Raw genomic sequence first — 27,295 nt, 5'->3', positions numbered from 1 at the left:
AATGTGGCTTATGTTTGTGCATAAGTGTCGAGTCCTGTCTGGGAAAAGGGGCTGTGTGTGTGTGTGTGTGTGTGTGTGTGTGTGTGTGTGTGTGTGTGTGTGTTTAATTTATACATTCCCATATGCGTGGATTCGCCAGCACTGTCACTGCGTCTCCCGCTGCTGTTGTATTTGCTCATTGCTGATTTTGTTGTAACACTATATGCCTGACACATGGTCCCGCCATGCCCCAGAGCATCCTGGGTACAGAGGAAGCCCATCTGTCTTCATAGCAGCAGCTCATACTAGCTGAAATTTAGACACATGTCAAGTGAGAAATGTTGGCCGGGGCTCAAAAATAACGAAACCCCAAAGCCAGTCGAATAAGTATTATCTCTGTATTTAGACTGAGCGTTGAGATAGTGCTGTTATTATTTGATTTGTGAGGGGAAGTGAGCTGTAGAGCTCTGCGATCGCCAGGAGAATTCCTTTCCTCACAGGGATATACAAAATTGCACCTGCATGTGTTCACTCATTGTCATACTTATTAAATGCTGCCGGTCACTTTCTAATATTTTCATGTGAAGGACCCCCAAATAGATATATATGAGGCTGCAGACCCCCATTTGAAAAGATTTTGTGCCAGGGACCCCCATAAGAGAAGAATTTTGTTGTTAGATTAGAATCAGTTAGATTAGAATCAGTATAGAATTCTAAGTCTGTACTGTAGGTATGTGACTGATGACAGTGGAGAGAGTGAATACAGTCATTCTTATACATGTGCACATTGGGCTAGCGGTTTGTGGGTGAAATTAAACTGTTCCTCCTTTTGCTGGGCACCATGGAGCCCCCTCAAGGACCCCTGTGCACTTTAAGTGCAAGTGGAGCCATTGTGTCAATTTGCGTATCTCCTGTCTTCCTCTTTACTATTGTATCACGTCACATGTCATCTGAAGTTCCTCTCTCTCTCCACCTCTCTCTGTCTCTTGCACGGCCTCCATGCTTGCGAGTGGGTATTTGTAGGCGTCTTATTAATGGCTGCTGATGAGATGAAATGGTAGACTCTCGGGAAGCTTTATTTACTTGCCTTTAATACTCACCCGTCAGATTGACTTATGGCACTGCCATATGGGCGCTCGGTGCAGGGGGCGAGTCTGACACAGATTGACATCACATCCTCACCCCCTTCCCCCAGCACCACCCACCCCAACCACTGGAATTTTGGAGCCATCGGATCCACATTCAGACCATATTGAACACTGTGTAATTGGGGAGGTTTCTTGGCTTATTACCATGAGACGCACAGGATTCGTCACAGGGATCAGAGCACGGGTCAGACTATGTGTGGGGTGGGTGTGTGTGTGTGTGTGTGTGTGTGTGTGTGTGTGTGTGTGTGTGTGTGTGTGTGTGTGTGTGTGTGTGTGTGTGTGTGTGTGTGTGTGTGTGTGTGTGTGTGTGTGTGTGTGTGTGTGTGTGTGTGTGTGTGTGTGTGTGTGTGTGTGTGTGGGGCGGGGGGCAGAGCAGGTGTCATGCCCCGAGGGGAGGGTCACTTCATTGGGCACCAGGAATGACTGACAGAGTTGTACACAAAGCAGAGTTGTACACACAGTGCGTACCTGACCACAAAGGCAATCCAGCCCTGGAATCCCATAGGTGCATTGTGGTCGGGAAACCTTCTCTGACATGGGTGCACCAGTGGAAAGCTATTACAGACACACATTTTGTAAATAGACCTCTAAATACAGTCACTTCTAACTCACAAGTTACTCTGGGCATAGATCCAACCCCGGGCATTTATTATGATCAGGGGTTGGAAAGGTGCCAAATGGTCTTAACAGACCGCTGACATGGCTGGCATGGGTGGCATGGCATGTCTACACGGCCATTTAGGTTCACCGCTGGGACCCGCCTTGCATTGTGGGATCGCGTGAGGGATTTCGAGACATCAAGCCAGGAAGCTTTTATTGTCAAACAGCAAATCTATTTATAGTCATATACTGTACTTTATTAGTTACACATACAGCTGTGTGTGTGTGTGTGTGTGTGTGTGTGTGTGTGTGTGTGTGTGTGTGTGTGTGTGTGTGTATGTGTGTGTGTGTGTGTGTGTGTGTGTGTGTGCACTGTTTATACACACTCTACACTATTATGAATTATGTGCAGTAAATAGTCAAATGACACCAGTAGCATGTCAAACTAGAAAAGTGCAGGTCTCCGCCAGGTCAGGCAGGTTATTGTGCAAATCACGGCAATCGTACGCTGCGTTCATGATTTGAGACATTTTGTTCAAAACGAGCCACTCACGAGCACAAACTTTTGATGCCAATCTTAGCTAATCAGGATGGAATTCGTCTTGATCACATGACTATAGAGATACTATGTACCAATTTGCGTGATGTTTGGACACAATCTGTAGGACTAATATAAAAATAAAGTTGCAAAGATCTGGTGGCACTATAACGGGCCGATCTGAAAAAAATGCGGCAGAGGTTCTGCTCTGGCATCCAGGGAGTGTGTGTGCACAGTTTTGCTGCGATCGAGCCAACGGTGTCGGAGATAAGCTGTTCACAGACAGACGGACAGACACACGGACGGACGGACAGAGTGCAAAACATAGTCTTGGCCATGCCTTCGGCCTGGCGGAGTAGACAACCAGCGTGTGAGTGTGAGAGAGGGAGAGAAAGAGAGAGAGAGAGAGAGAGAGAGAGAGAGAGAGAGAGAGAGAGAGAGAGAGAGAGAGAGAGAGAGAGAGAGAGAGAGAGAGAGAGAGAGAGAGAGAGAGAGAGAGAGAGAGAGAGAGAGAGAGAGAGAGAGAGAGAGAGAGAGAGAGAGAGAGAGAGAGAGAGAGAGAGAGAGAGAGAGAGAGAGAGAGAGAGAGAGAGGCAGGCAGGCAGGCAGGCAGAGGCAGGCAGGCAGGCAGGCAGGCAGGCAGGCAGGCAGGCAGGCAGGCAGGCAGGCAGGCAGGCAGGCAGACTGACAGAGTAAGAACAGGCAAGTAAGCTTTAACAGTCTACAGGTCAAAAGAGGACACCTCATCCCCTTGTCCCCCTTGGCTCCACAGAGTCGCATTTCAAACCCATCATATCCTACTGTCTTAATTACACACCGTCTCTGCCCCCACACTTCCACTCGTCTGGAGTACTCTTACACTGAATCTGGCTCCTCATCCAAGATGTGGATGGATGTTTTTGGTGGGAGGAGGTGGACCACGCCTGTACCTCCACCCAAGAGCCTGGTGGACTTTGGGCACAGATGGGTAAAGGTGAATGTATTTAGTCTTGTAATCGTTGTCCAGGTCAAGTAAAATCTCAAGTCATTCTAGACAAGTCCAGATCAAATCTCAAGTCTCAAGTGGAAACAAGCCCTGAGGGCTTATCTGGGTTATCCTTTTAGCATTCTTTTGTATAAATCTGTGCCACCGTGCCTTGTTTTTGCAAACTGTTCAAACAATCAATCAAACCCAGTGTAGTATTTATTTATGCATACTCAATTAACAATTAATTGTTTGACTGTTGACAGTCAACAGTCATCTTTTGGGAAGTTGAGATACCCATTATGTTCTTCCCGTTTCCAGATGGATTTCCTCCGGATGCTCTGGTTTCCTTCCACACCAAAAGACATTAATGTTAGTGACATCCTCAGTGCCAGTACTAGCCGTAGAGCTGGACAGTAGCGGATACAGAACATGTCTAATGCCTTGGACTGGAAGAATCTGGACGGGCCTGCGATGTTTAAGCTTAGATATTGTTACAACCGGTGGATGATGTCAATATGACTATTGTTTTCAGTTCACTGTCTATTTTGGCTGCTTTCTGCAAGTGGCACGCGGCAAAAATAGATTGTAGTGGAGCACGATTGCTCGTTACTTCTGGGACGGCGTCTTAAACGCGTCTGGTGCATTGTCTAGACTGCGTGCATTTGTTTTGCACTAGCAACAATAAGACAAAAAGTGGTAGAATTAAGGAATGGTGTCTGTGGAAAAAATTGTGCATATGAGGTTTTCCGTTTATAAAAACAAAAGGGGTGAAGATCTATCAGAATTGTTAAATCATCTCAGTGAATTTTCTTCAAATAGAAAATGTAACAATAGTTTTTAAGTATCCTGATTTAAGTTGAGATTAGATATACGATGGGTTTGGGATACTCCCACAACCAAAGGCTTTTAACAGTGCATAGTCAGACAAAATGGGCCATAAAAGGGGAATTCAACTCGACAGTGACTTACGAACTTCTCTACATCCCACCTAATAAGGCTTGTATCTCCTCTTGTTTCATTTCTTTCAATGCTTTCAGTGGGTTGAAGATTACTTTCTGGGACAGGTTTATAGGCTATAAGGTACTGGCAGTTTGTCTTTGCACATACTGTACGGTGTACTATTCCCTTTAGATGCAGACATACATCTGCCAACCCCTCCACAAGTCCACATTCGTATATTCTGCTGTGTGGCGCCTGTGGATACATTTTGTGTTCACTGGCCCTGAGCAGGCCATTGCCATGTTTAATGAACATTTGCATTGGTAAGGTAATACTATCTCAACTATCACTTCCCCGCCTGTCAAACTAGCGTGCAAAGCCTTCAAGTGTGTGAAGAAAAGTAAACAAACTTGCCTGGAGACTTTCCTGTGACCCAATCTGTCTTGCGCTTGCGCATGACTTTTCACCGATCACATCACTTGCTCACTCAGAATGCTTCGTGTCGAAGGGCACCAGGCTTGCCAGGTGCAAACGTGACAACAACATGCCACCACCAGGGAACAAGAGACGCACGCCAGCACAAAGGAAGTCCCACAACGCACAATCCTCCTTTGCTGTCTTCCACTCCACTGTGATGATCCCTTTGTGAAAACGAGGACAAAGCCTCCATAATGACATGATTATTTTGTAGAAAAAAAACGAGATGATCTGTGACGTGTTGACAGTCACTTTGTTGTCTCTGTCTGGAAGAGCGCTTTGGTCAGAAGTTGAACATTCTTTTCTGCTTTTAAGATTTATTTTTGGCATTTCTATGCTTCAATTCAGATAGGCCATTGTTGAGAGACAGGTAACCGAAGGCAGAAAGAGAGAAAAGAAGACTTTGAACCTGTGTCCTGCTCACAAGGAACATAATGGTCTGTTCTTTGTTTGAGCCACCAGGCACCACATCACAAAAGTTTTCTGTACCACACAGACACTGCGCTCCAAAGTGTGTGTGTGTGTGTGCGTGCGTGCGTGCGTGCGTGCGTGCGTGCGTGCGTGCGTGCGTGCGTGCGTGCGTGCGTGTGTGTGTGTGTGAGAGAGAGAGAGAAAGAGCAAGGGAGACCTCTGCCATTGTTGTGGTTTTACAAGATAAGCCACATCCTGACAACTGGAAGCCAAGCAAGTTTATTAATAGCTCAATGCTGTCCAAATTTATCCCTTTCTGGGACCACTTCTGCCGGTTGTTTTGATTTAGCGTGCGTCCCCGGGAATGCTGGGGGTCGCCAGCACAGTCACAGTCACTTCCTGTCACATCATGGTCCCTTCCCTCCCCCTCACTCCTACCCCTGCCCCATTGTGCCGCTCACAACTTTTCTCCGCAACTCAAATCATGACACCTGGGAGGAAGCAAAGCTTTTAAAATGAAGAAAACACACACCAGGCGGTCCTGCCTGACGGCTGCCATTGAAGGAGTGTGTCTTGTAATAATCATTCCCTCTAAAGCATTTGGTAGACTGTAGTCTGTTCTTGAAGGCCTCAGTGAATAACGCGTTAAACAGAATTGGGGCAGTAATTTAGACTGAAATTACTAAGAAAGGAGATCAACATGACAGAAAGTTGTTTATACTGCTGTGTTCTGACATCTGTCTTTGCATCCATGCAAAGACATTTCAGGAAATGATTCAAGGCACACACACATTCAGTTTTGTGTGTATATGTATGTCTCATTCTGTCTGTCTATGTAAAACACAAGTGAGGTACTTGTGTTGTGTGCCTGCTTAAGTAACCAAACAGCCAAATAGATATCCAAATTATATTCCACAGTGTATGTAAACTGCTCTGGCAAGCTAAGCAAATTCATTATGTAACTTGTGCTCATGCTTCAGATGCTTTTAACTTGGTAATAGGCAGTAAGAGTTCACTCAAAGAGCCTCTTTGTGTGAATAAAGTTGCATAATGCTGTATATTAGTGTTTTTTTCATTATTAATACCTACAGACTGTTATTGAAGAAAGAGGAAGCTGAAATCTTCTTGATTATTTTCACAAAATGGTTGGAGGCGCTATTCAAGATTCAAGACAGACTCAAGATTATTGTTACATCTCCATATAGATAGATAGCTTTATCGTCATTCAACAATACATGAAATGCATAATTGAGCTGTTCAATTGGCTTGTACTATAATGTAAAACTACTCCTAGTTAAAATAATACTAAAATACTACAATACTAAAATCACCACTAAAATCACAGTCAGTTCATAATGAGAATATTGCACATACAAGTATAAAGAGAGTACACGTCTTGGGTTTTGACTCCATGACACTGCAGCAACATGGGAAAAATCTATAAAATAAGAATAGAAATAGCAGTAAAAATAGTAAATTATTCTGCAGTGAGTGAGTGAGTGAGTGTACGTACAACAGGCAGACTGTCCACTTGCCAAACAGTACCAGCTGAATGGTCTGTGGTTGAGGTTGGGGTCTTTAATAATCCTATGGCCTTTGCTGGTTGTGGTTGAGGCCAGTGCTGTTCCCATTATAGGCAGTGATGCAACCAGTCATGATGCTCTCAGTGTATTATAATAGGTATTCACCATATTATTCACTTTTGCAACTGTAACTGTTGTTTAATTATTGCATCATTTGACCTTGGTTTTCAGAGTGACGTTAAAAAGTTTGAGAACCACTGGCCTAAGTGCCGTTTCAGTTGACAGATCTCGTATCTCTAACCGTAATAAAAAACACAGCTTTTTTGCACTTGGAAAAAACGATAACAAAAATAACACTCTCCTTCACCGATAATACAAAATTGTGCCAATGCAGTGCTGCTGGAATGGCACATTGCTGGCCTGGGACATTAGCCTGAGTCCCAGCCAGGACTGCAACAGGAAGGCCTAGGAACAAAGCAGTCTCAAGGAGCAGATGACCTAGAGCAATGTCCATTTTCATAAGAGTTAAAATAAGGAGCTCTATTCAGAAAGACTCCACATTACAGCCTTGTGACTGATGTCATTGGTTTAGAACACCATGTCCCACACAGGATTGCTGCTACATTGTCCATTGTCATGATAATCCTATGACCTTGGTCAAAGGCAGTAGTGATTGTGTTGTGGAGAAACCTTGTATCTCCATATTATTTATTTTCCCCTTCATAATGCCCTATACTTCGTTGTATGACAGTCACGTTAAAGTAGTGAAAATGTGATGCATTGTGAGCTATTCTTTGCCATATTGAAAAACCTTTCCCTATGATGACATGCCCGAAATAGGCAGGCCAGGATGAAATTGGTTACGTCTGTCGCTGGGTTTTGTAAATATTTAACCAATGAAAAGTATTAACCAGAGCTTGTGACTAGATGACTACCACATTGGATCAATTGGAACACAGGTTCTTTTGTCCATTTCCTGAAAAGTAACAGTTTTGGACAAGACATACAGGGCCCCATTTTGGGGCACCGCCTTACCCCTTATCCCTAAACTTATTAGCCATTTTTTTAACTATTTTTTAAAACATTTTAAAATAGTTCAACTAGCCGATCTACATCGACACGTTGTGAGCTTGTAGTTTGGCTATTTGAACTAATTGAACATGTTTTTCAAAATAGTAAAAAAAAAAGTTTATGGATAAGGGGTAAGGCGGCGCCCAAGATAGGGCCCACAAGGTTTCCTCCTGACAGCAATGATATGCATTACACATGTCTGCTTATTCTTATTCAATAAGAGAAATATAGAGTGGGTAGAAAGGCCGTCTGGGAATCAGAAGGTCACTCGGGCCCCAGCCGGCCTAGTCTATCTGCCAAAGTGTCCCTGAACAAGAAGACGCTTAACCCCTAACTGCTCCCTGGGTGCTGTATTAATAGCACCCACTGCTCCTAATAGTTAGGATGGATAAATGCAGAGGACACATTTCAATGCAAATGTACTGTGACAAATATCCTAACAACAACAACAACAACCAGAAAGAGGACTACGGTATATAAAAAACGAGACTAGTCTCAGTTCGACCCATAAGGTTTAAACGTTCTGTTTTATCCACCAACAATTGGGGAGGTTGGTGTTGCCAGGCTGGGGACATGAGGACCTGCTGGGAATGGACAAGGTCTTGGCTCTGGTCCCTTTTACACAATCTGTCATAGGATAGCTCAACATGGTACAATATCAATCTTGTTGATGTCAATGGCGTTTGTATGTGAAGTGGATGCTTGTGTGTTTACGGCACTACGGAGCATAACTTCATTGTGCAAGTTTGTGCTTCATCATTTTGGTGACGCTGTTAGTGACCATACGGTGAACTGTTTGGGTTCCTTGTCTGTGTGTGTGTGTGTGTGTGTGTGAATTTCTATGGATCACTGCGTGAATTGGCTTCGTCTGAATGTTTTAGCAGTTTGAGATTTGTTTCAAATGTTAAGTGTAATATAAATAACATGTATTATTATTGTTATTGTCTGCTTTTGTCCAGTATAGTTCTACAAGCGTGTGTGTGTGTGTGTGTGTGTGTGTGTGTGTGTGTGTGTGTGTGTGTGTGTGTGTGTGTGTGTGTGTGCGCGTGTGCGTGTGCGCGCGTGCGCGTGTGCACGTGTGACTCCTATTGCAAGACCTTGGCAGATTGCCAGCTCAAACTGTCCACTGGCAGCGAAGCTGAAAGAAAGTTATGGGCTTATTTCCCTGGTGGGATACTTGGGATACAAATAAAAGTGTGTGTGTGTGACGTGTATGGGGGGGGGGGTTGCGGGTTGGGTGCCTTGGGAGTTCATGGATTGACAGCAGCAGCACCGTACAAAGGCGTACAGAGTGGATAAAGGTGACACCGACGTGGGGAAACGTTTCAGACCTGTTTTTCGCCATGCCGCACTAGTTACGGTACACGCTGACTCACAAAGTATTCTGTGTTCTTCCTGTGTGTGAGGGTGAGCTGCTTTGACACACGATATCTCAATGACAGCTTGGTATGATAATTATCACCGCAGCAGAAGAACAAGCTTTGCCGTGTGGTCACATGATGACACAATGCGACACGCACCACAGCTACAGGCCAAATGCACATAATGGACTGCATGCAGCCACGTACTCCACATGCTGATTATGTTTGTCCTGTCCACAAGCAGTTATTTTACGCAGTCACTCAAAGTCATTTACAAGACAAATATTTGAGTGCATTGAGTGCATAGCTATTGATGGTTAAACATTTGGACAAAGGATTTCAAACAACATTTGGCTAAACATATATAAGCTTTCCTGGAATAAAAAAAGAATATGGGCCCAAACTTATTTGCAGGTCACACACCGCTGTCATGTGTGGCGCACTGCCGGCTGAGATCATCATAGCCTGTTGGGATCCGTGTTTATCTTATTTATTACCTTACCCGACTGCTTCTCAACGAGGGCTCCGGGGACCCCCAGGCGGTCCTTGAAGAGTTGTTTGTCTGTGACTCTCCCAAGGCCCGTACATGCTCCCAAAGGAATTAAGCCATCCATCCACTTCGGTGGGATTACTACAACATGCAGTGATGAGACGGTCACCTCAGCACACCTCGCTGTTTTTATTCTCCGAATAAGCTTGTGCCAACTCTGCCACGATGGTTGCTAAAGACAGTGTGTGATTCATTCATTCAGACCAGAGCGATTGGGAGCAGGCTTGGACTTAGGAATTTATACAAATAATTAGTACCCTTCTAGTGAACATGCATAAACACAAACTGTCCCCAAACTGTCCACAAACTGTCCCCACCCCGTCCCCGCCCCCGCTCCCATCCGTTTTCAGCTATTACTTTCAATGGTGTGACGTCATGTTCTCTTTCTATTCTATTTCTATTCATTTTGTAGTCCGACGTCACGTTCGGGTCCAAAAGGCACCAGCGCCGTCCACTCTTCATTGTAAACAAACATGTTGGAACCCGTAAATCTTTTTACAATAACCTCCTTTTTCAGAGATGAACCATTGAGGGTTAATAAGGGTCTTAATGCTAATATCATAGACAGTAAAAAGTAGGCTAATATATATATTTATATTTATTTATTATTATTATTAACATTATAATATTATTTTTTATATGTATTTATATATATATATATATATATATATATATATATATATATATATATATATATATATATATATATATATATTTATATATAGATATATTTTTCCTCTTCTCTTTGTCATTGCCAGGAAAGCGGTGGAATGACACTTTAGTCGTTATTTTTGTATCAGATCAGTTAAAACAGCGAGGGACACAGCACTGCGCATATTGGGAAAATACACACTTGGACCCTGAAGTTATTCTGGCAGGGTGCAACGTCACGGCTTAACAACCGAATAGCAACGCATCCTACCTCCGTCATTGTGTTTTTTATTTATTTAATTGCGTTTTATATATATTTCATTGTGGTATTTGGTTGGCATTATGATGGTGTCTTAGCAATAAGGAACTTTAGGTGGATAGGTGATTGGAAGAAAGTCTGGGTGGGTGGATGGCTCTATTTGGAGCACGTTGGGGTCTTGAGACTGTACAAATGGACCTTTACGGGTCCATTTGGTGTTTTTGTGATTTTACAGTTTAGATTGTGGTTCCAGAGGGAATTTTTAAAATGTATCAAATAGGGGTCCATGGTGGCCTAATAATGCATATCAAATTTCGGGTCCTTGAAATTAAAAAGCTTGAGAATCACTGCCTTACCCTGACCTGTCTCTGACCTTTGCCTTTCAGATCCTTGTCTGCATGTCGTGCCACCATGCATGGGTGAAGCCGACCGTTTCAGCCTGGAAGCCCTCCGCCACATCCACAAGCAGCTGGACGATGACAATGACGGAGGCATTGAGGTCAATGAGAGCGTGGAGGTGAGCCACACACACACACACACTTCTCACCAGGGTTGAGTACCGAACTCTGTACTTTTAAGGGTACAGATCAAATTGCGAAGAAAAAGTCCTTTTGCACACCTACGGAGACGGACAGGTGTAATGAGTAATGAACTTGAAGAGCAGAAAAAAGGGGAGTCCCGCACACTGTCTTCGGTAACTCGGACTTTCATCAGGCATCAGATGCCTGATGACATTTTTGTAAGTGAAGACAGTGTGCGGGACTCCCTCTTTTTCTACTCCACAGATTAGACGAAATTACTACGGAGAACAGGTAATTTCTTTTTACTCTGAATAGCTTGCAGTGATGCTCATCGCTACCTTGCATCGCTCACTTACCCCGAAATTGAAACACATGCAATAACGTTACTTAACCTTTGATCCAACAACACAGTCAGGACAATAATAGTCCTGGCATCCTAAACGGTGATTGGAGCTATAATCTGCTAAAATCTTAATTTGAAAGTATTGACCTCCTTGCTGAGAATATTCACAGCCCTGTTTCTGACCAACTGCGCCAACAATTGTGTTTACATTTTGACCCCTAGTTTCGGAAGATGCTGTCTGTATGAAATGCCACGTCATTGCATTAAATGACGTGACATGATGTAGTGGTCCTACATCCCAGAATGTAGGACCCCTAGTTTCAGAAGATGGTGTATGTCTGAAAAGGCGCAGCTTGTTGCTCGCAATGTCACATCATTGCAGTAAATAAATCCTCTTAATGGGAGTTATTTGGTATGCAGATGTTTACGCACTAATCTACACGTTTTTTTTTTTAATCCAGCACCCATTTTATTGGACATTGGGATGTGCATGGGCTTTTACTACAGCCTCTACCCCCCCCCGCCCCCCCCACGCACACACACACACACACACACACACACACACACACACACACACACACACACACACACACACACACACACACACACACACACACACACACACACACACACACACACACACACACACACGCACACACATATGCACAATTGCTTCGTCTCTGCTATTACATAAGGTATTAGTGTCAGTGACCGTGTGTGTGACTCTGTTATGGGTTGTTTAGCAACTCATTTTAGTTCTCTTGGAAATATATTACTGTGCATTTCTTTTGCCCATACAGTTTTTCAAGTCATCAGATAACTTTACACAACTCCGTTCATGCAAAGGGAGTATGCTGTGTGTGTGTGTAAGCGTTCCTGCGTGCACGTGTGCGTTCGTGTATGTATGTGTGTGTGTGTGTGTGATGGTGAGGGATAGGGCCATATAAAACGAGCAGACAGACAGGGCCGTGTGAGCGACTGACAGGTGACCAGAGGACCCTGTGACCTGCCCTGCCCGCTGCTAATCACCAGTCTCTTATTTTGAAAGGAGCCCAGAGAGAGAGTGGGCCATGGCGGTCACATTCTGTTTGTGTGCATCTAGTGGCAGGAGTCGTTTTCAACTGGCAGGGCAGTGCAGGTGCGAGAAACGGTTATACCACAGCTCTTGGCTGTGACATTGAGCGGTGTCTCCGCATAGCTTGAGGGCTGTGTGTCTTTAGGCCCTGTTTAAGACTCTTTAAGGCCGGGGTGTTGGAACCGACCCCTGGGCTGGATTAGGGAAATACGCGTGTCATCTGTGTGGACGGAATATGAATGCATAGTGGATGTACACAGTGTTGCCAGATTTTGCGGCGAGAGAAATAAGCAACCAGGTCTATGAAAACAAGCCCAAAATAAGCGACTATTAGGCCACATGAGTGGCGGATATTTAGCCGATCTGCAAGCTTGTAGATCGGCTGTTTTCGAAAAAGAATCTAGAAAATAAGTGAATTTTGAATATTTTTAAAAACATTTTAACAACACCCATCTGGTACAGCGGTCAAAATACTTTTAGATGGGGGTCCGTGAACAAATACATATTAATTCCGGGGTCCTTGACATGAAAATGTGTCTCAACTGATAAATTAACACATACGTATATGTGTTAATTTATGTTCTTGATGTGTGTCTTTAGATGAAGGCCCTAGCCTAGTTGCTGCCGTTTGACTAAGTTGTTTTTGGCTGGCAATCATGTTTAAGGAGTTCTGGCTTCTTCTTGAGAATTCAGTGACGGGCAGAAAATCACGTTAACCTTAGCCTCCCTATTCTGGGGTTGAACATTCAACGAAAATAACAGATCTTGTGGACATGATCTTGTAAATCGGCTATTTTTGGAGAGATTTCTTGAAAAAACAAGCGGATCTAGTACAGAGGTCTGGGGGCCCTGGTCAACAAAGTATATATGATTTAAGGGGGTAAAGGACCATATAAAAGCATTATATTTAGACTTAAAATGACTGAACTTAGCTGAATAAATGTATTATTACTTGACTAAACATCATGGTGCGGTTAATACGTCATAGACATTTTATTTTTGATTGTAAATCAGTCTTTTCAAGGCAAGGGACTATTTTCAGCATGACTTAATCATTTGAAATGCTCCTCCTTAACTGCGACATTTCAAGTCTCTGCAAGTTTATTTTCATACCATATTGAATGACCTGAACCCAGTGGCCTCCTAAAAAGTCTAATACGTATATGATAATGCTTTGTAAAATGGTTTGCAGTAATGTCAAGTACACTGTGAGTCCTTTAAGGACTGAAATGACTGCCACTGTTTTCACCAAATTAGTAGATATCAGCAAATGCTATGTATGTCAGAACAATGAATGTAGGTCTTTAACTCGGATCTATGTTGCGAGTGTCAGTGTGACACAGATGTTGAGAATGTGATTGTGGATCTTGTGTTTGCCTTAATCATTTGTAATCTTTCCAGAAATAAGACGTGAAATGAGAAAAAGTAAGACTTTTACACACCTAGTCACCTACATAAAACGATGTGCGGAGGAGGGCCAAAGTGGAGGCGCTCGCTAGCCTAGCGGTCCTAGGCTCTAATGGATTGCGGGTTCAAATCCCGTTCCGGACGACCTTTGCTGCGTGTCACTCCCCGTCTCTCTCTCCCTGTTTCCTGTCCATCTCCACTATCTACTATCAATAAAGGCAGAAAAAGCGAAAAAATATATCTTAAAAAAAAAAAATGAGGGCCATATTAGGGCTGATAGACAGAAAATAAGACAACCTGGGGAAGGTCTCAGAACCGAAATGTTGTTTCCCAGTGAACAAAGTTTTTTCTTCTACAGAAAAAAAAGGGAAAAAGAAGAAGAATATTTTATTGTTATGTCTAAATACCGTAGCTCCTAAATGTTCCTTTTTCTGATGATGTCAGATATATGATACTGTCATCATGGTTAACACTGCTTACCATCAGTGCCATGATAAGGTCTCTCTTCCTGGTAGACTGACACAGGTTGGGGGTCGAGAGAGTGTCGAAAGGCCTTACTGTCACTAGTCCTTTTAGCTGGCATCTGGTCTGACAGCCCCCCCCCTTAAGCCCAACACATACCATGATCATGAACAAGTCAATGTCAGCATCAACAACACATAACAAAGCTCCTACTGATGTTTCCTTCTCTCTCTCTCTCTCTCTCTCTCTCTCTCTCTCTCTCTCTCTCTCTCTCTCTCTCTCTCTCTCTCTCTGTCTCTCTCTGACTATCTCTCGCTCTCTCTCTCTTGATTCCTGTGACACACCTTTTTCTTTTGCCAGGAAAACCCATACTGAGGTCTGAATATGGACTGCTGTAATAAATACATGTTGGATCACTTGTATAATTACAGTTCTGGTCATTCTCATCACACGTAATGTTATTATTAATGGGGCGGCAGTGGCTCAGGGGTAGAGTGGCCGGTAGAGTGGCCGGATGAAGGATTGGGTTGATGGGTTCAATTCAACCCTATAGATGGGTTGAATTGAGGGATTTCAGTTCGATCCAGGGCTCCCCCAGAGTTACTGTCGAAGTGTCCTTGAGCAAGACGCCGAACCCCTAATTGCTCCCGATAAGCAGGCTGGTGCCTTGCATGGTTTCCTCCGCCATCGGTGTATGAATGGGTGAATGTAATGCACAATCTATGTACTTTAAAGTGCTTTTGATAAAAGCACTATATAAATGCACCATTTACCATTTATATAAATGCACCGTTTATTAATATTCATTATCGGTATTCAATACCGTATTGGCCCTGAAATGTCATATTGTGCCATCCATTGTGTAAAGATGACAAGTGTTGGTTGTGTAATCATTTAGAGACAGCGTATGTATACAGTGACAAGCACGGCAGCTTTTTTTAAACCTCTTGTTTAAAGAGCATGTTGAGGGGTGAAACAAGTGATTTACAGCTTGGACGACAAGTCAGAGTTTAGAAGCCCTGTCAGCAGGAGGCATGCTGAAATGAGGTGGCTTCATTCTTGTTAGCACAAACGTTTAATGGTGCCCCGCTTCTTGACAGATAGTCATTTGTTCAAGACTTCTTAAAGGCATTTCAGTTTTTTGACATTTTAGGCACACATAGTGTAGTGGTGGAAGATAGGCAAAGTTGGGAGGGCTTATGCAATGTCATGTGAGAAAGGTCATGGGTTAGATTCAAGCCTACGACCTGTAAGTCAGTCTACTGAGCAAGCTGTATGTCCTGACATAAAATGGAAATACATCACAGTCCTGTGTGAAGACTTTCCTCACCAGTGCCCTATAGTGATTTAAATTACGCGGTTGTGACATATGATTCAGAAAGTGGAAGGCGATGACCCTTTTTATATTTCATTAGCAAACTGCCTTGTCAACCCCGTGAAACCTCATCCAAAATTCAACACCGAAATGTGCTTTTAACTCGTAACATATACAGTAGCTCTCAGTTTACAGGTTTATTATCACCAGCACACACACACACACACACACATACGCACACACGCACACGCACACACACACACACACACACACACACACACACACACACACACACACACACACACACACACACACACACACACACACACACACACACACACACACACACACACACACACACACACACACACACACACACACACACACACACACACACACACACACACACACAGGAGAAAATTTATAGAGGCAGGGGCAGCTTGCCGAATCATTGACAGGTGCTGGTGACATGCTAGTCACATCAGCTGCAGGAACCACAGGAAGTAATTTGTAAAAGAACAGTCCCCCTCTCCTCTCTCCCATTCATCTGATCAGTGGGGAGGGATGTGTGTTCCAGTCAGAGCCAGTTCTCCCCTTTTATTAACAAAAGAAGAAGGAGAAAAAAAAACACTTGACCAAGGCTACTCAGCTCTTTCCCCAGCTACAGGGAAAGACGTGTGCTCTCTGGACCAGTGGTTCCGGTGTTTGAAGTAACTGTTTAGTACGGAGCCCCTGAGTTTAGAGTGATACGAGTGATAATACGTGTTATAGAGGTGACTTATTTGCACGGATATGTTTTACAGGTGTGCCTTGAGATTTTGACTTGCCATTTGGTGTGCCTTGGACACAAAAAGTTTGAAAACCCCCCTGGTCTAGATGATATATAAAATTTATCTAAAATACTCTTCTATCAGTCCAACCGGAGACCTTAAGAAATGGCTAGCAGGATGCTAGGATAGTAGGTGAGCTCTAAAATAGCCTTGGCATTTCTTTAACCTGAGTGGTGTCTCTGCATAGCTTGAGGGCTGTGTGCTTTAAGGCCCTGTTTAAGACTCCCTAAGGCCTGGGTGTTGGAACGACCCTGGACTGGATTAGGGAAATATGTGTGTCGTCTCATCTGTGTGAAGTGGACTGAATCTGAATGCATGCATAGTGGATGTATACAGTGTTGTCTTCTACAGAAGCATGTTGCGCAGCGGCAGTATGTACAAGAGCAGGAACGATATCTCTAAAACATCATGATTTTACATATTGTGTTAATTGTTTAGGTATCAGCGTTAGTGTGGGTGTCTCCTTTTTCACACTGTTTCACGAATCGGGGACATTAGGACCTGGTCTTACAAACATTTTCAGTCTTGAGGTTTTATTTTGCTTTTAATCCATGTGTTCTATAACTCCACTATTCTGGGTGGTGCCAGGCAGCCAGGCAGGGGTTTGTTGCGTTGCGGTTGTTGGCTGGTCTCTGGGGGACGGCAGGTGCAGAGGCTTCCTGGGCTGCATGCTGTCTGTCAGCCAAGGAGACACTCCAAAGCATCAAGTTACATCACTTTGAAATTGTCAGAACCCGACCCACATCACAGTCGCACGGGTGATCTATGCGTGAGTGTGTGTGTGTGTGTGTGCAGTCGCCGTGTGTGTGTGTGTGTGTGTGTGAGTGTGAGTGTGAGTGTGAGTGTGAGTGTGAGTGTGAGTGTGAGTGTGAGTGTGAGTGTGAGTGTGAGTGTGAGTGTGTGTGTGTGTGTGTGTGTGTATCTGTGTGCAGCTGTATTGTGCTAGGGTTTGAGGCCCCTGGGTTAGGTTTGTGTCCTGTGTATCTGTAGGGAGAGGCAACGCACAATACGATAATATCCTCACAATATTGATATTGAGGTATTTGGTCAATATTTTGTCCTTATGTCCCAGCCCTATGTCTCAGTAGGTGATAATATACGGTATATACAGTACACAGCACATGTGTTGTGTTTAGGTTGGTGTGTTTGAGGACAGAGCCAACAAAGATGGCATTTTTTAAATTTGTTTTATATCGTAATCAGCAAAATAATTCAGTGTTTTTAATGGCACCTGTCTTTTTAAACATCTGTGATCATGATGAAAGCTGCATAAACATCATACATCAAAAAAAATTAAAGAGCCAAGTTGAACAGTCTGAAGGAGTGTCTAGGCTCTATCTATAGATGGGTTGGATGTCTGGAAGGGGCTGGACGGGTGGGGAGCGTTACGGGAGGAGGTGTTTGTGTTGAAGTCCCATGGTGCATGAGGGGTGGGGGGCTGTGTGGAGAGAGAGGGACGGTCCAGACATTTTACTCACACCCCAGCGCTTGGAACCAGATCCAGGGTCTTTGGACAGCTCCGGGTCCTCTTTCAAGGCACAGCAGATTCTTCCACAGAGTGCATGTCGTCGCTGTCCAGCGGAAACCTCATGTGACCAAAACTGTTACTTAAAGGAGTAGTTCACCCCCCAAATTACTTTTTTTCTATCGATTACTCACCCCATGGAGCCTTGAATTCATGGAGATTTTTTTATTTATAGATTTATTTATTTTTTGATAGAAAATAAGTACATTTTGGGGTGAACTATCCCTTTAAAGTATCAGTTTTACTGAAAAGTAACTTTTCAGCAAATGGAAGAAAGAGTGTTCCAATGGATCCAATGTAGTTATTATTTAGTCACAAGCTCTTGTTGATACTTTGCATTGGTTCAATATTTATAAAACCCACAGACACACGTAACCGCTTTCATTTTCACAAAAAAAAAGAAAAATAGCCGATCTACAAGCTCACAACGCATCGCGTTGTGTGACTGTGTGACTGTGTGGAGAGAGAAAGTTGTGTGCATGTTTTCATTAAAGTTGGCACGGATATTTGTTAACTACACTTTGCTATCAAATCACACAACTTTATCACAACTTAAAGGAACACTTTTTTCAACTTTATCTCCATATACTTCCTCATTACTGCTTACTATATACACAGAAAAATAATGGTTATTAAATGGTCCTTTAAAAGGCTATATGGTTCCACAAAGAACCATCAACTACTAAAGAACCATTTGATCTAGTGAATGGTTCTTCATGTTCCTCATCTAGTTCTAACCTTTTTTTGGTCAAAGTTATTTGAGGAACCTTTGAACTCTTAAACCATGTCTTATTAGGCAGACGTTCATCAAAAATAGCAGATCTACAAGCTCACAACGCGCCGTGGTGCGACACGTTTTGAGCGTGTAGATCTGCTATTTTCGACAAACACATTTCAGCCATTTGATGAAGTTCATATGGTTTAAGGGGTTTGGGTTCTTTATAGAACCATTCAAATAAATAGTCTGAAAGGTTCTTTCTGGAACCAAAAGTGGTTCTTCTATGGCATCACTCTGAAGAACCAGTTTTGGTTCCAGTTGGCACCTTTATTTTTCTGTGTGTAGGATGGTACTATTTCTGTCTACTCTGTGTCTCTCACAGGCATGCTGTGGATGATAGCTTGAGCATGTACCTGCTGTTTACATCATTGGCAGGGATGCCAAGCTAATGGAAACTTACAACAAACTTTCTCTTCCCACAATGTTATTTGCTAACATGGTCGGAAAGATGCAAGCACTCATCAGACGAGTAGTCCAAAGTACATGTGTACAAGGTGCACGGTTTAGGTGGACATAGTTTCACCGAAAGGAATACCAGCACTCACTTAAGTCCATTTAGGCTCTTATTTATTCAGGTCTTATCCCCCCAGCAGCAGCCATTACCAACGATTGTTTCGGCCCACAGGGTTTCCTCAGCCAGTCGCCATGGTTGTTAAAATGAATGAATCAAAAAATAGCAGTTAGTCCAGCTATTTTCGCTGCTTTTGCAAGACACTATTGTACAATGAAGTTTAAAATGGGGCTCAAGTTGAAAATCAGACTATTCGATTCAGTCAATAATAAAAACATCGGTAACACCTTACCAGAGGTCGGACTCGGGTCTATAATGCATTATAATCAAATCAAATCAAATCAAATCAAACTTTATTTGTAGCACATTTACAACAGCCCAAAGCCGACCAAAGTGCTGAACATGGTTAAAACAAGGTAATTCAAACATAAAGAAGCATCAACAAATAATATGCATTGACACAGGACAACAAAGAAAAACAGAAAAATGCAGAGTTAAGACAGAACAGGAGAGCTAAATACAACTAAAAGCAAGAGAGAACAAGTGAGTTCTAAGTAAGGTTTTAAAAGCCCCAACCGACTGGGCAGATCTAATGGGGAGGGGCAACATATTCCAGAGCCCGGGACCCGCAGCCACAAAAGCAAGGTCACCCCTGCTCCCCAAATTAGTCGTGTATATGAACGACCAGCAACAGCTTGTCCGCAGACCTTAAAGCCCTGGCTGGGATATAGGGCTCGAGTGTATCATAATCACATTTATAATGCATTATAATGTGTTTATAAGGAATTATAATACGTGTTATAAATGTTTATCATCATGTATGACAACTTAAGACAACTTATAACAACGTTTATAACGTATTGTAAGTGCATTGTAAGCTCAGTAGAATGCATTATAAGCTCAGTAGAACGGCACATTATAACCATGTCGTTGGCTACATAGTTATAATCCAGTTTTATTTTTCATTCATTATTTAGCTGTCAGTGGTACTGTTCTGTAACAGGTTGTCCTAACTGACTTAACTTGACAAATGTCACGGTCGTGAGAAATGAGTTTTAATGCACAATGCTGTCACGTTGGTGTTAGAGCCCTGGTAATGTGTGTGAGGTTTAAATGAAAAATAACACAGCCGAGTGCTCATTGACGAGGGATAAATGATCGATGGTACGGCACATAATCCGTCATGGACATTAAATGGAGACCGAGAAGGAGAGAGAGGTAGAGAGGAGGAGAAATGTACGAGAATATCTGGAATCCATATCTATGGAATCTACCATGAGATGATGAACAAAATGGTTCTTTGTTTGCTACTGTGCATGTGTGTGTGTGTGTGTGTGTGTGTGTGTGTGTGTGTGTGTGTGTGTGTGTGTGTGTGTGTCTGTGTGTGTGTGTGTGTGTGTGTGTGTGTGTGTGTGTGTGTGTGTGTGTGTGTGTGTGTGTGTGTGTGTGTGTGTGTGTGTGCGTGCGTGCGTGCGTGCGTGCGTGCGTGCGTGCGTGCGTGCGTGCGTGCGTGCGTGCGTGCGTGCGTGCGTGCGTCTGAGGCTGAGCATTGTGCCATTCTCTGCCTGTTACTGAGTCTGTCTGTGTGTGAGCAATATACACATGCTGTGTGTGTGTGTGTGTGTGTGTGTGTGTGTGTGTGTGTGTGTGTGTGTGTGTGTGTGTGTGTGTGTGTGTGTGTGTGTGTGTGTGTGTTTTGTTTTTATTTTAAATACATATCATTGCATATCGAATGGACAATGTGAAAGTACTTCTCTTCCCCAGTATAGTGAGGTCTATATGGGGCTACAGTATGTGTTTTTTTTTTTGATCAGAGTGAGTATTTGCTGTTCATTATGGCCTACTTTATTACTATCAAATCCTGAATACCATAGGTTCCAGCAACTTAGTGACATTTAAATAGGCTGATAAGCTTGACCACAAGGATCAGAGTTATCATGCTAAACTCTTTCCCACAGAAGCCACAAGGCAAGCACAGAGCTACCTATATGGGTAACAGACTAGTTGCTTATTTCACATGCCTCTGTAAAGTATTACGAACATCTCAATGGTTGTTTGCAAAAGCTGAATTCAGAATGTTATTTTGCATAAGAGTATGTTATGAATATGTATCTTAATACAATGTAGGAGTTAAACTACTTGTATTTCGAGGAATGGACTTATACTAATGTAAAAGTCTACCTCTCCGGAAGCAAAAACGGTTTCACCAAGTTCACCATTTGCCTAAAAGTGCAACTTAACTGTTTTCTGGCAAGTTGCGCTACATGCTACTACTTTAGTACAAGCTGCTGTATTGTCTTTTTAATTACATATAGATAAGCCATGGCTGCAGTGGCCCATTGGCAACTGTACTGTATCCAGGCAACCTCAGATGATTATGTAACAAAGTCAGGTAGGGTTTACAAATTAGACAGGTTTTTTTAATGACCTCCACAGTTTGTGGCCAAGACCACACACATTGACGAACTGAAAAGACAGAACAAAGCAGTGTTTTTGAAAGGCTTGGTTGTTACCCTTCACTTGTTTCCTTGGTGATTTGTGCCATGTGGCAGTGCATGCTGGTAGACTGGCAGACTATTGGCCTTCTGTTCTGTGGCCTTTACTTCAGCGGCACTAAAGGACGACATCCGGTTAAGTTATTGGTCAGGACTACTTGTGTATGCACACATATGCATGCACAACTGCTTTGTCTCTGCTATTACATAACTTATTAGTGTCCGTCTATGACCATGTGCACACACACACACACACACACACACACACACACACACACACACACACACACACACACACACACACACACACACACACACACACACACACACACACACACACACACACACACACACACACACACATACACACACACACACACACGACATGTGCAGGTCCAAGTGGTGGTTCTTCTGCAAGTCTCTTTCTCTCTGTCTCTCTCTCTCTCTCTCTCTCTCTCTCGCTCTGTTTGCCTCGCTCTCTCTCCCTTCTCCTTCCATCAGCAAAGTCCCTAAAAAGGAAGAAAGGAGAGGGAACAGAATGTGTGTGTGAGTGATCCAAAACTACACTTTTAGGCGAGGCCAAGTTCTCACAGCACCTCTCTCTGTTAAAATTGTGTGCAGCACGCAAGTCGCACACGCACGCGCGCACACACACACACACACACACACACACACACACACACACACACACACACACACACACACACACACACACACACACACACACACACACACACACACACACAGACTGAGACACAGTGAGATCGAGCAACAGCAGGAGTGACAAATGCATTACTTCTTTGCATCCCCTACTTGCATCACCGACTGTGTTCATTTACACTCTGAGAGTGTAAACAAACATGGACCCAAATGGACCTCGCGGGTTCATTTGTATCCATTTCTACTTACTCACTCACTTCCACCATCCATTTCTACAAGTCAGAATTAAATGAACCCTGAGGATTTCAGTGTAAGCACCAGAAAGACGATTATGAACTTGTGTGTGCGGAGGATAAAGTGTGTGATCCTCGGTAATCCCCTGAATGCCTTTTGTTTTTTTCCAGTTCATCATAGAAGACATGAAGCAGCAGCAAACCAACAAGCACAGCAACCTGCACCGCGAGGACCAACACATCACTGTGGAGGAGTTGTGGCGAAGCTGGAAGAACTCCGAAGGTACTGTGATGGCAGAAATTCATATAACAGTCATTGTGGTATTTATTTATTTTAATGTATTGTTAATTCAAAGTTGAGTAGAATGCCACCCATCTTCTGGTACCAAAATGTAATGGACATTTTTCATGTTCCTGAGTAAGTTTCAGAGATAGGAAGAGAACGCAGGAGATCAAAGCTGCTACCCAACTTGTACATAAAATTTATCAATACCATAATGACTCTTATATGAATTTCCGCCACCACAGTACATGTTTCATCCTGCACTCGCCAAACGAAACAGTTAACATTTCTAGATGAATGACTGGGGAAGAGGAGGGAGGAATAACTTTTCAAAAATGTTTCACAAATACCAGATCTGAGCATGTAGATCTTCTATTTTTCAAGAGCCTAAATACTGTATAAAATAGGATAAAGCGGTTCAAGTGAATACAATTATTTTTTTATGTTATATTAACTAATGTTGCTGGGGGAACCCCCCACGGGAACCCCCTCAAGGACACCTGGGGGTCCCCGGACCTCACTTTGAGAAACACTTAGCAATAGAAGAAATAATGACGACAAAGGGACGAGGAGACTGTTGTCAGATTGATGCTCTTCACCCTCGGCCCCTCCCTCTCTTTTACTGATGATCTATGCATAGTCGTATAATATACATTTATTTATACTGTCTGCGGGCACTGAATCTACATTTCCTCCTCCTCCTGTGGGGTATTTGTCACTGTATATTTTGCATATTACAGTGACATGTGTCCTCCGCATTTAATCCATCCTAAGTCTCAGGAGCAGTGGGCGCTACGGGGGCAGCACCGCATTACATTTATCATACTGGGCCTGTTGGAAGTGTTGGCGATACAGGAGATTTTTCAGTTATCCGCCAACCCACTAAGACCTGAGGCCGATTTTACAAAATGTCTTCTAAATCATAACAGTTTTCTGAAAAACGTATGTTGCTATATCAGTGGTGCTCAAAACTTTTCATGCCAAGGACCCCCACCATTATATGTATTTGGCAGCGGACCCCCATCTCAAAATATTTTGTTCCAGGGACCACCAGAAGCAAAGATTTCAGTTAAAAATGTTTGCTTCGAAAAAATATATATATTGAGATTTGCACAGATTTTCACGATTGTTAAAAAATAGCAGATCTGCAAGCTCATAGCACGGCACGAAGTGACGCGCTATGAGCTTGAATATCTGGGACACACACACTCAGTATATAGCTAAAATAAAAAATGACTTTCCCGGATTGAATGGAACCAAATGGACCCTCCCGGGTCCATTTGGTTCCATTTGTACACTCTCAGAGTTATGGGGGTCCTTGAAATTAAAAGGTTTGAGAACCACTGTGCTACACTAAATGGAACAGAGCCTTCATTAGTGTCATTGGTAACACCAGTGAAGGAAGCAAGGAAGGGGCCCAATTTCTGTCCAATATGGCTGCTGTGCATAGAGCCTATTGCCGGCACAACCTGACATGTAAACATGATATAGTTTAACACTGCCCTCTCTGTCTGTCTCTCTGTCTGACTCTCTTTTCTCCATCAATATCCAGTTCATAACTGGACCAGTGACGACGCGGTACAGTGGCTGAAGGACTCGGTGGAATTGCCTCAGTATGAGAGAAACTTCAGAGACTTTCGGGTCACTGGGAACACGTTGCCACGGTTAGCACGGTTCACCTCCTCCACACACCACACACAGAGAACTGTATAACCAGCCTTGCACTTTAATAGTTACATAATAAGCAACGCCAATATAATCTTCATTACGTTTCTTACAAAGTTACAAGTTCTTGCTCATTGCCAGTTTCTGGAAGACATTCAGGTTCATGGGTTTTGTGAGCTCCTTTCTCTGGGTATTTGGTGGTTTATGAATTGGATTTATGGCAGATAACACCATTGTGGACCTTATTATAACTCCCCAAGGTACCATCAGATTTTTATTATTCTGATCAATGCTGCCCACTGCTGGTCATAAGGGGGAACACACAAAACTGGAAGGGAACCGCAGGGAGAGTATGAAAAAAAAAGATGAATGCATGCAGAAGTAAAGATGATTGCACACAACAGCGCACACACTCACGCACACACACACGCACACGCACACGCACACGCACACGCACACGCACACACACACACACACACACACACACACACACACACACACACACACACACACACACACACACACACACACACACACACGCACACACCGTTTGCATATTTGGTGGGGGGGGGGGGGGGTATTATAGAATACACAGTGAAATAAGATATACACATACATCAGGGTTCCCACTAGGCATTTTGTGGGCCGGCCACCTTGACCGACAGGATTATATTTTTCCGGGCCAAAGAATAAATTAAACGGCTATATTATAATTAACGTCACATGCAGTGTGTCACCGACTTTCACCACTTTATCCATTGCAGTCACTGTGCTTGCTTGGATATTATCCCCGGGTCCGTTTATCATAACATCCGAGCGAACCAAGAAGCCCCGTACTCAGTGCAGACAGCTGTGTAAAGCTTGATTTGTGCTTTGCTGCATGACGGTGTTTTTGCGTATCGAAAATAGCAGATGTACAAGCTCACAAATTGTTTATAATTAACGGGAAACCTTGGCTTACATACATAACACCTATCTATGTATATCTGTGCAAGTGCACGCGCTATACCTTCCGTAACCTTATGTTGCTTATTATATTGTCCTACAAACCGACTTTACAAATTCACTGCAGAGTGACTGCTGAGCCATGTTTTAATGCAGTGGTTCTCAAACCGTTTAAAACAATTTTCGAGGACCCCCATAACTCTCAGAGTTACATTTGGAAACCCCTGAATGTACCCTGAAGGTCCCTGGACCCCACTTTGAGAGCCGAGGTTTTTAACGGTTGCATTGTGGCGGTGGCTGTAAACAAAGACGTTAACGCGCCGGGTTGACAAAATTATCCGGGCTGATGTGCAGGAGAAAGGGTAACCGGATGACTCACCCCAAACAAATAAGGTTAGGTGTAGGCATAGTTTACTGAGGTTATGTTTAGGAATACCAGGTAGAGACCGTTCCGAGGTCGCCGGATTTGCTCCGGGGGCGACCGTGTTTTGGGGCGAGCGTTTTGGTATTCGGAGAAAGCATAGATATGGATGGTGGAGGTGGGATAACCTTACAGGAATGTGACTCAGAGAGCTAACTGTATGTATGGCATGAGAGAAGAGAGATGTGTGGGTGTAGGGGAGGTATGCAGGGGTGGGAAAAGTTTTACTGAAGTAAAGGTATCAATACCGCAATGCAGAAACAAGTAAATGTCCGGTAATCAAAATTGACTTAAGTAAAAGTACAAAAGTGTTGGCGTCAAAATATTCTTAAAGTATCAAAAGTTAAAAAGTACATTATGCAGAATGTCCCATTTCACTAGTTTTCAAATGTATAAAATGTATACAAATCCTTTGAAAACAAGCTCACAATGCGTTGCATCACGACGCATTGTGAGCTTGTAGATCTGCTATGTTCAAATAGCCGAAACATATACTGTATAGGGCTGAAGTGGTTAATGCATGTTTTGTGATAATAATCAAAATCTACAAAGTAACTAGTAACTAAAGTTTTCAAATAATTGTAGTGCAGTAAAACTGCCTCTGAGATGTAGTGGAGTAGAAGTAAAAGTACTCAACATTGGAAATACTCCAGTAAAGTAAAACAAATACCTCTAAATTGTACTTAAGTACAGTACTTGAGTAAATATACTTAGTTACTTTACACCACTGGCTAACTGTATGTATGGCATGAGAGAACAGAGATGTGTGGGCGTAGTGGTGGTATGTGTGTGTGTGTGTGTGTGTGTGTGTGTGTGTGTGTGTGTGTGCGTGTGCGTGGTGGTAGCGGGGTAGATGGGTGAGAGGAGGGTGAGGGGCCATGAGGGGTGAGGAGTCGGCTCGTGTCGCGTTACGGCCTCTCTGCAGCCGAGTGCTGACTCATGAGGTGATGTCACGGCACGGGGCGGGGTGGGGTGGGGTGGGAGTGCTTCACAGGACTGCCATGTTGTCTGATTCCCTTAAGATGGTGGTGGCAGATACCACCCCCACCCCTGGGAAAAAGTAAGCAAAGGGCAGATGGTGTTGTCAATGATACACACACGCACATACACAGTATATACTATATAGTATACATACAGAGAGAGAATAGGCTGATTGAATGATTGATTGATTGATTGATTGATCGATTGATCGACTGACTGACGGGGGATACATTTCAATTCTTTACAGAATCCCGGCTATACCCTAAGCTGAACCCTGACCCTTATCTAATTGAATAGTTAACTCTAACCTGATCCTAACTGTAACCTACAAGTTAAACAAAAACATTCATAATGCTTTATTTATTTTTTTA

At 43.3% G+C, this 27,295-nt stretch overlaps 1 protein-coding gene across 4 annotated transcripts in view; it reads left to right on the top strand.

Annotated features, from left to right (window-relative positions):
• stim2b (stromal interaction molecule 2b) overlaps positions 1-27,295 on the top strand; it is a 65,793-nt gene that overhangs the window by 24,194 nt on the left and 14,304 nt on the right. For all 4 annotated transcript variants that reach the window (XM_084043403.1, XM_084043402.1, XM_084043405.1 and 1 more), the window contains exons 2-4: positions 10,861-10,991; positions 22,801-22,912; positions 24,465-24,576. In XM_084043403.1, coding sequence (XP_083899529.1) covers positions 10,861-10,991; positions 22,801-22,912; positions 24,465-24,576 — 355 coding nt within the window. The remainder of the gene's footprint in view (positions 1-10,860; positions 10,992-22,800; positions 22,913-24,464; positions 24,577-27,295) is intronic.

The sequence above is a fragment of the Gymnoscopelus microlampas genome (assembly GCF_963454915.1).
Source record: "Gymnoscopelus microlampas genome assembly, chromosome: 19".
Lineage (NCBI taxonomy): Eukaryota > Metazoa > Chordata > Actinopteri > Myctophiformes > Myctophidae > Gymnoscopelus > Gymnoscopelus microlampas.
The sequence above is the reverse complement of the archived record's forward strand: the minus strand, read 5'-3'. Positions and strand labels throughout refer to the sequence as shown.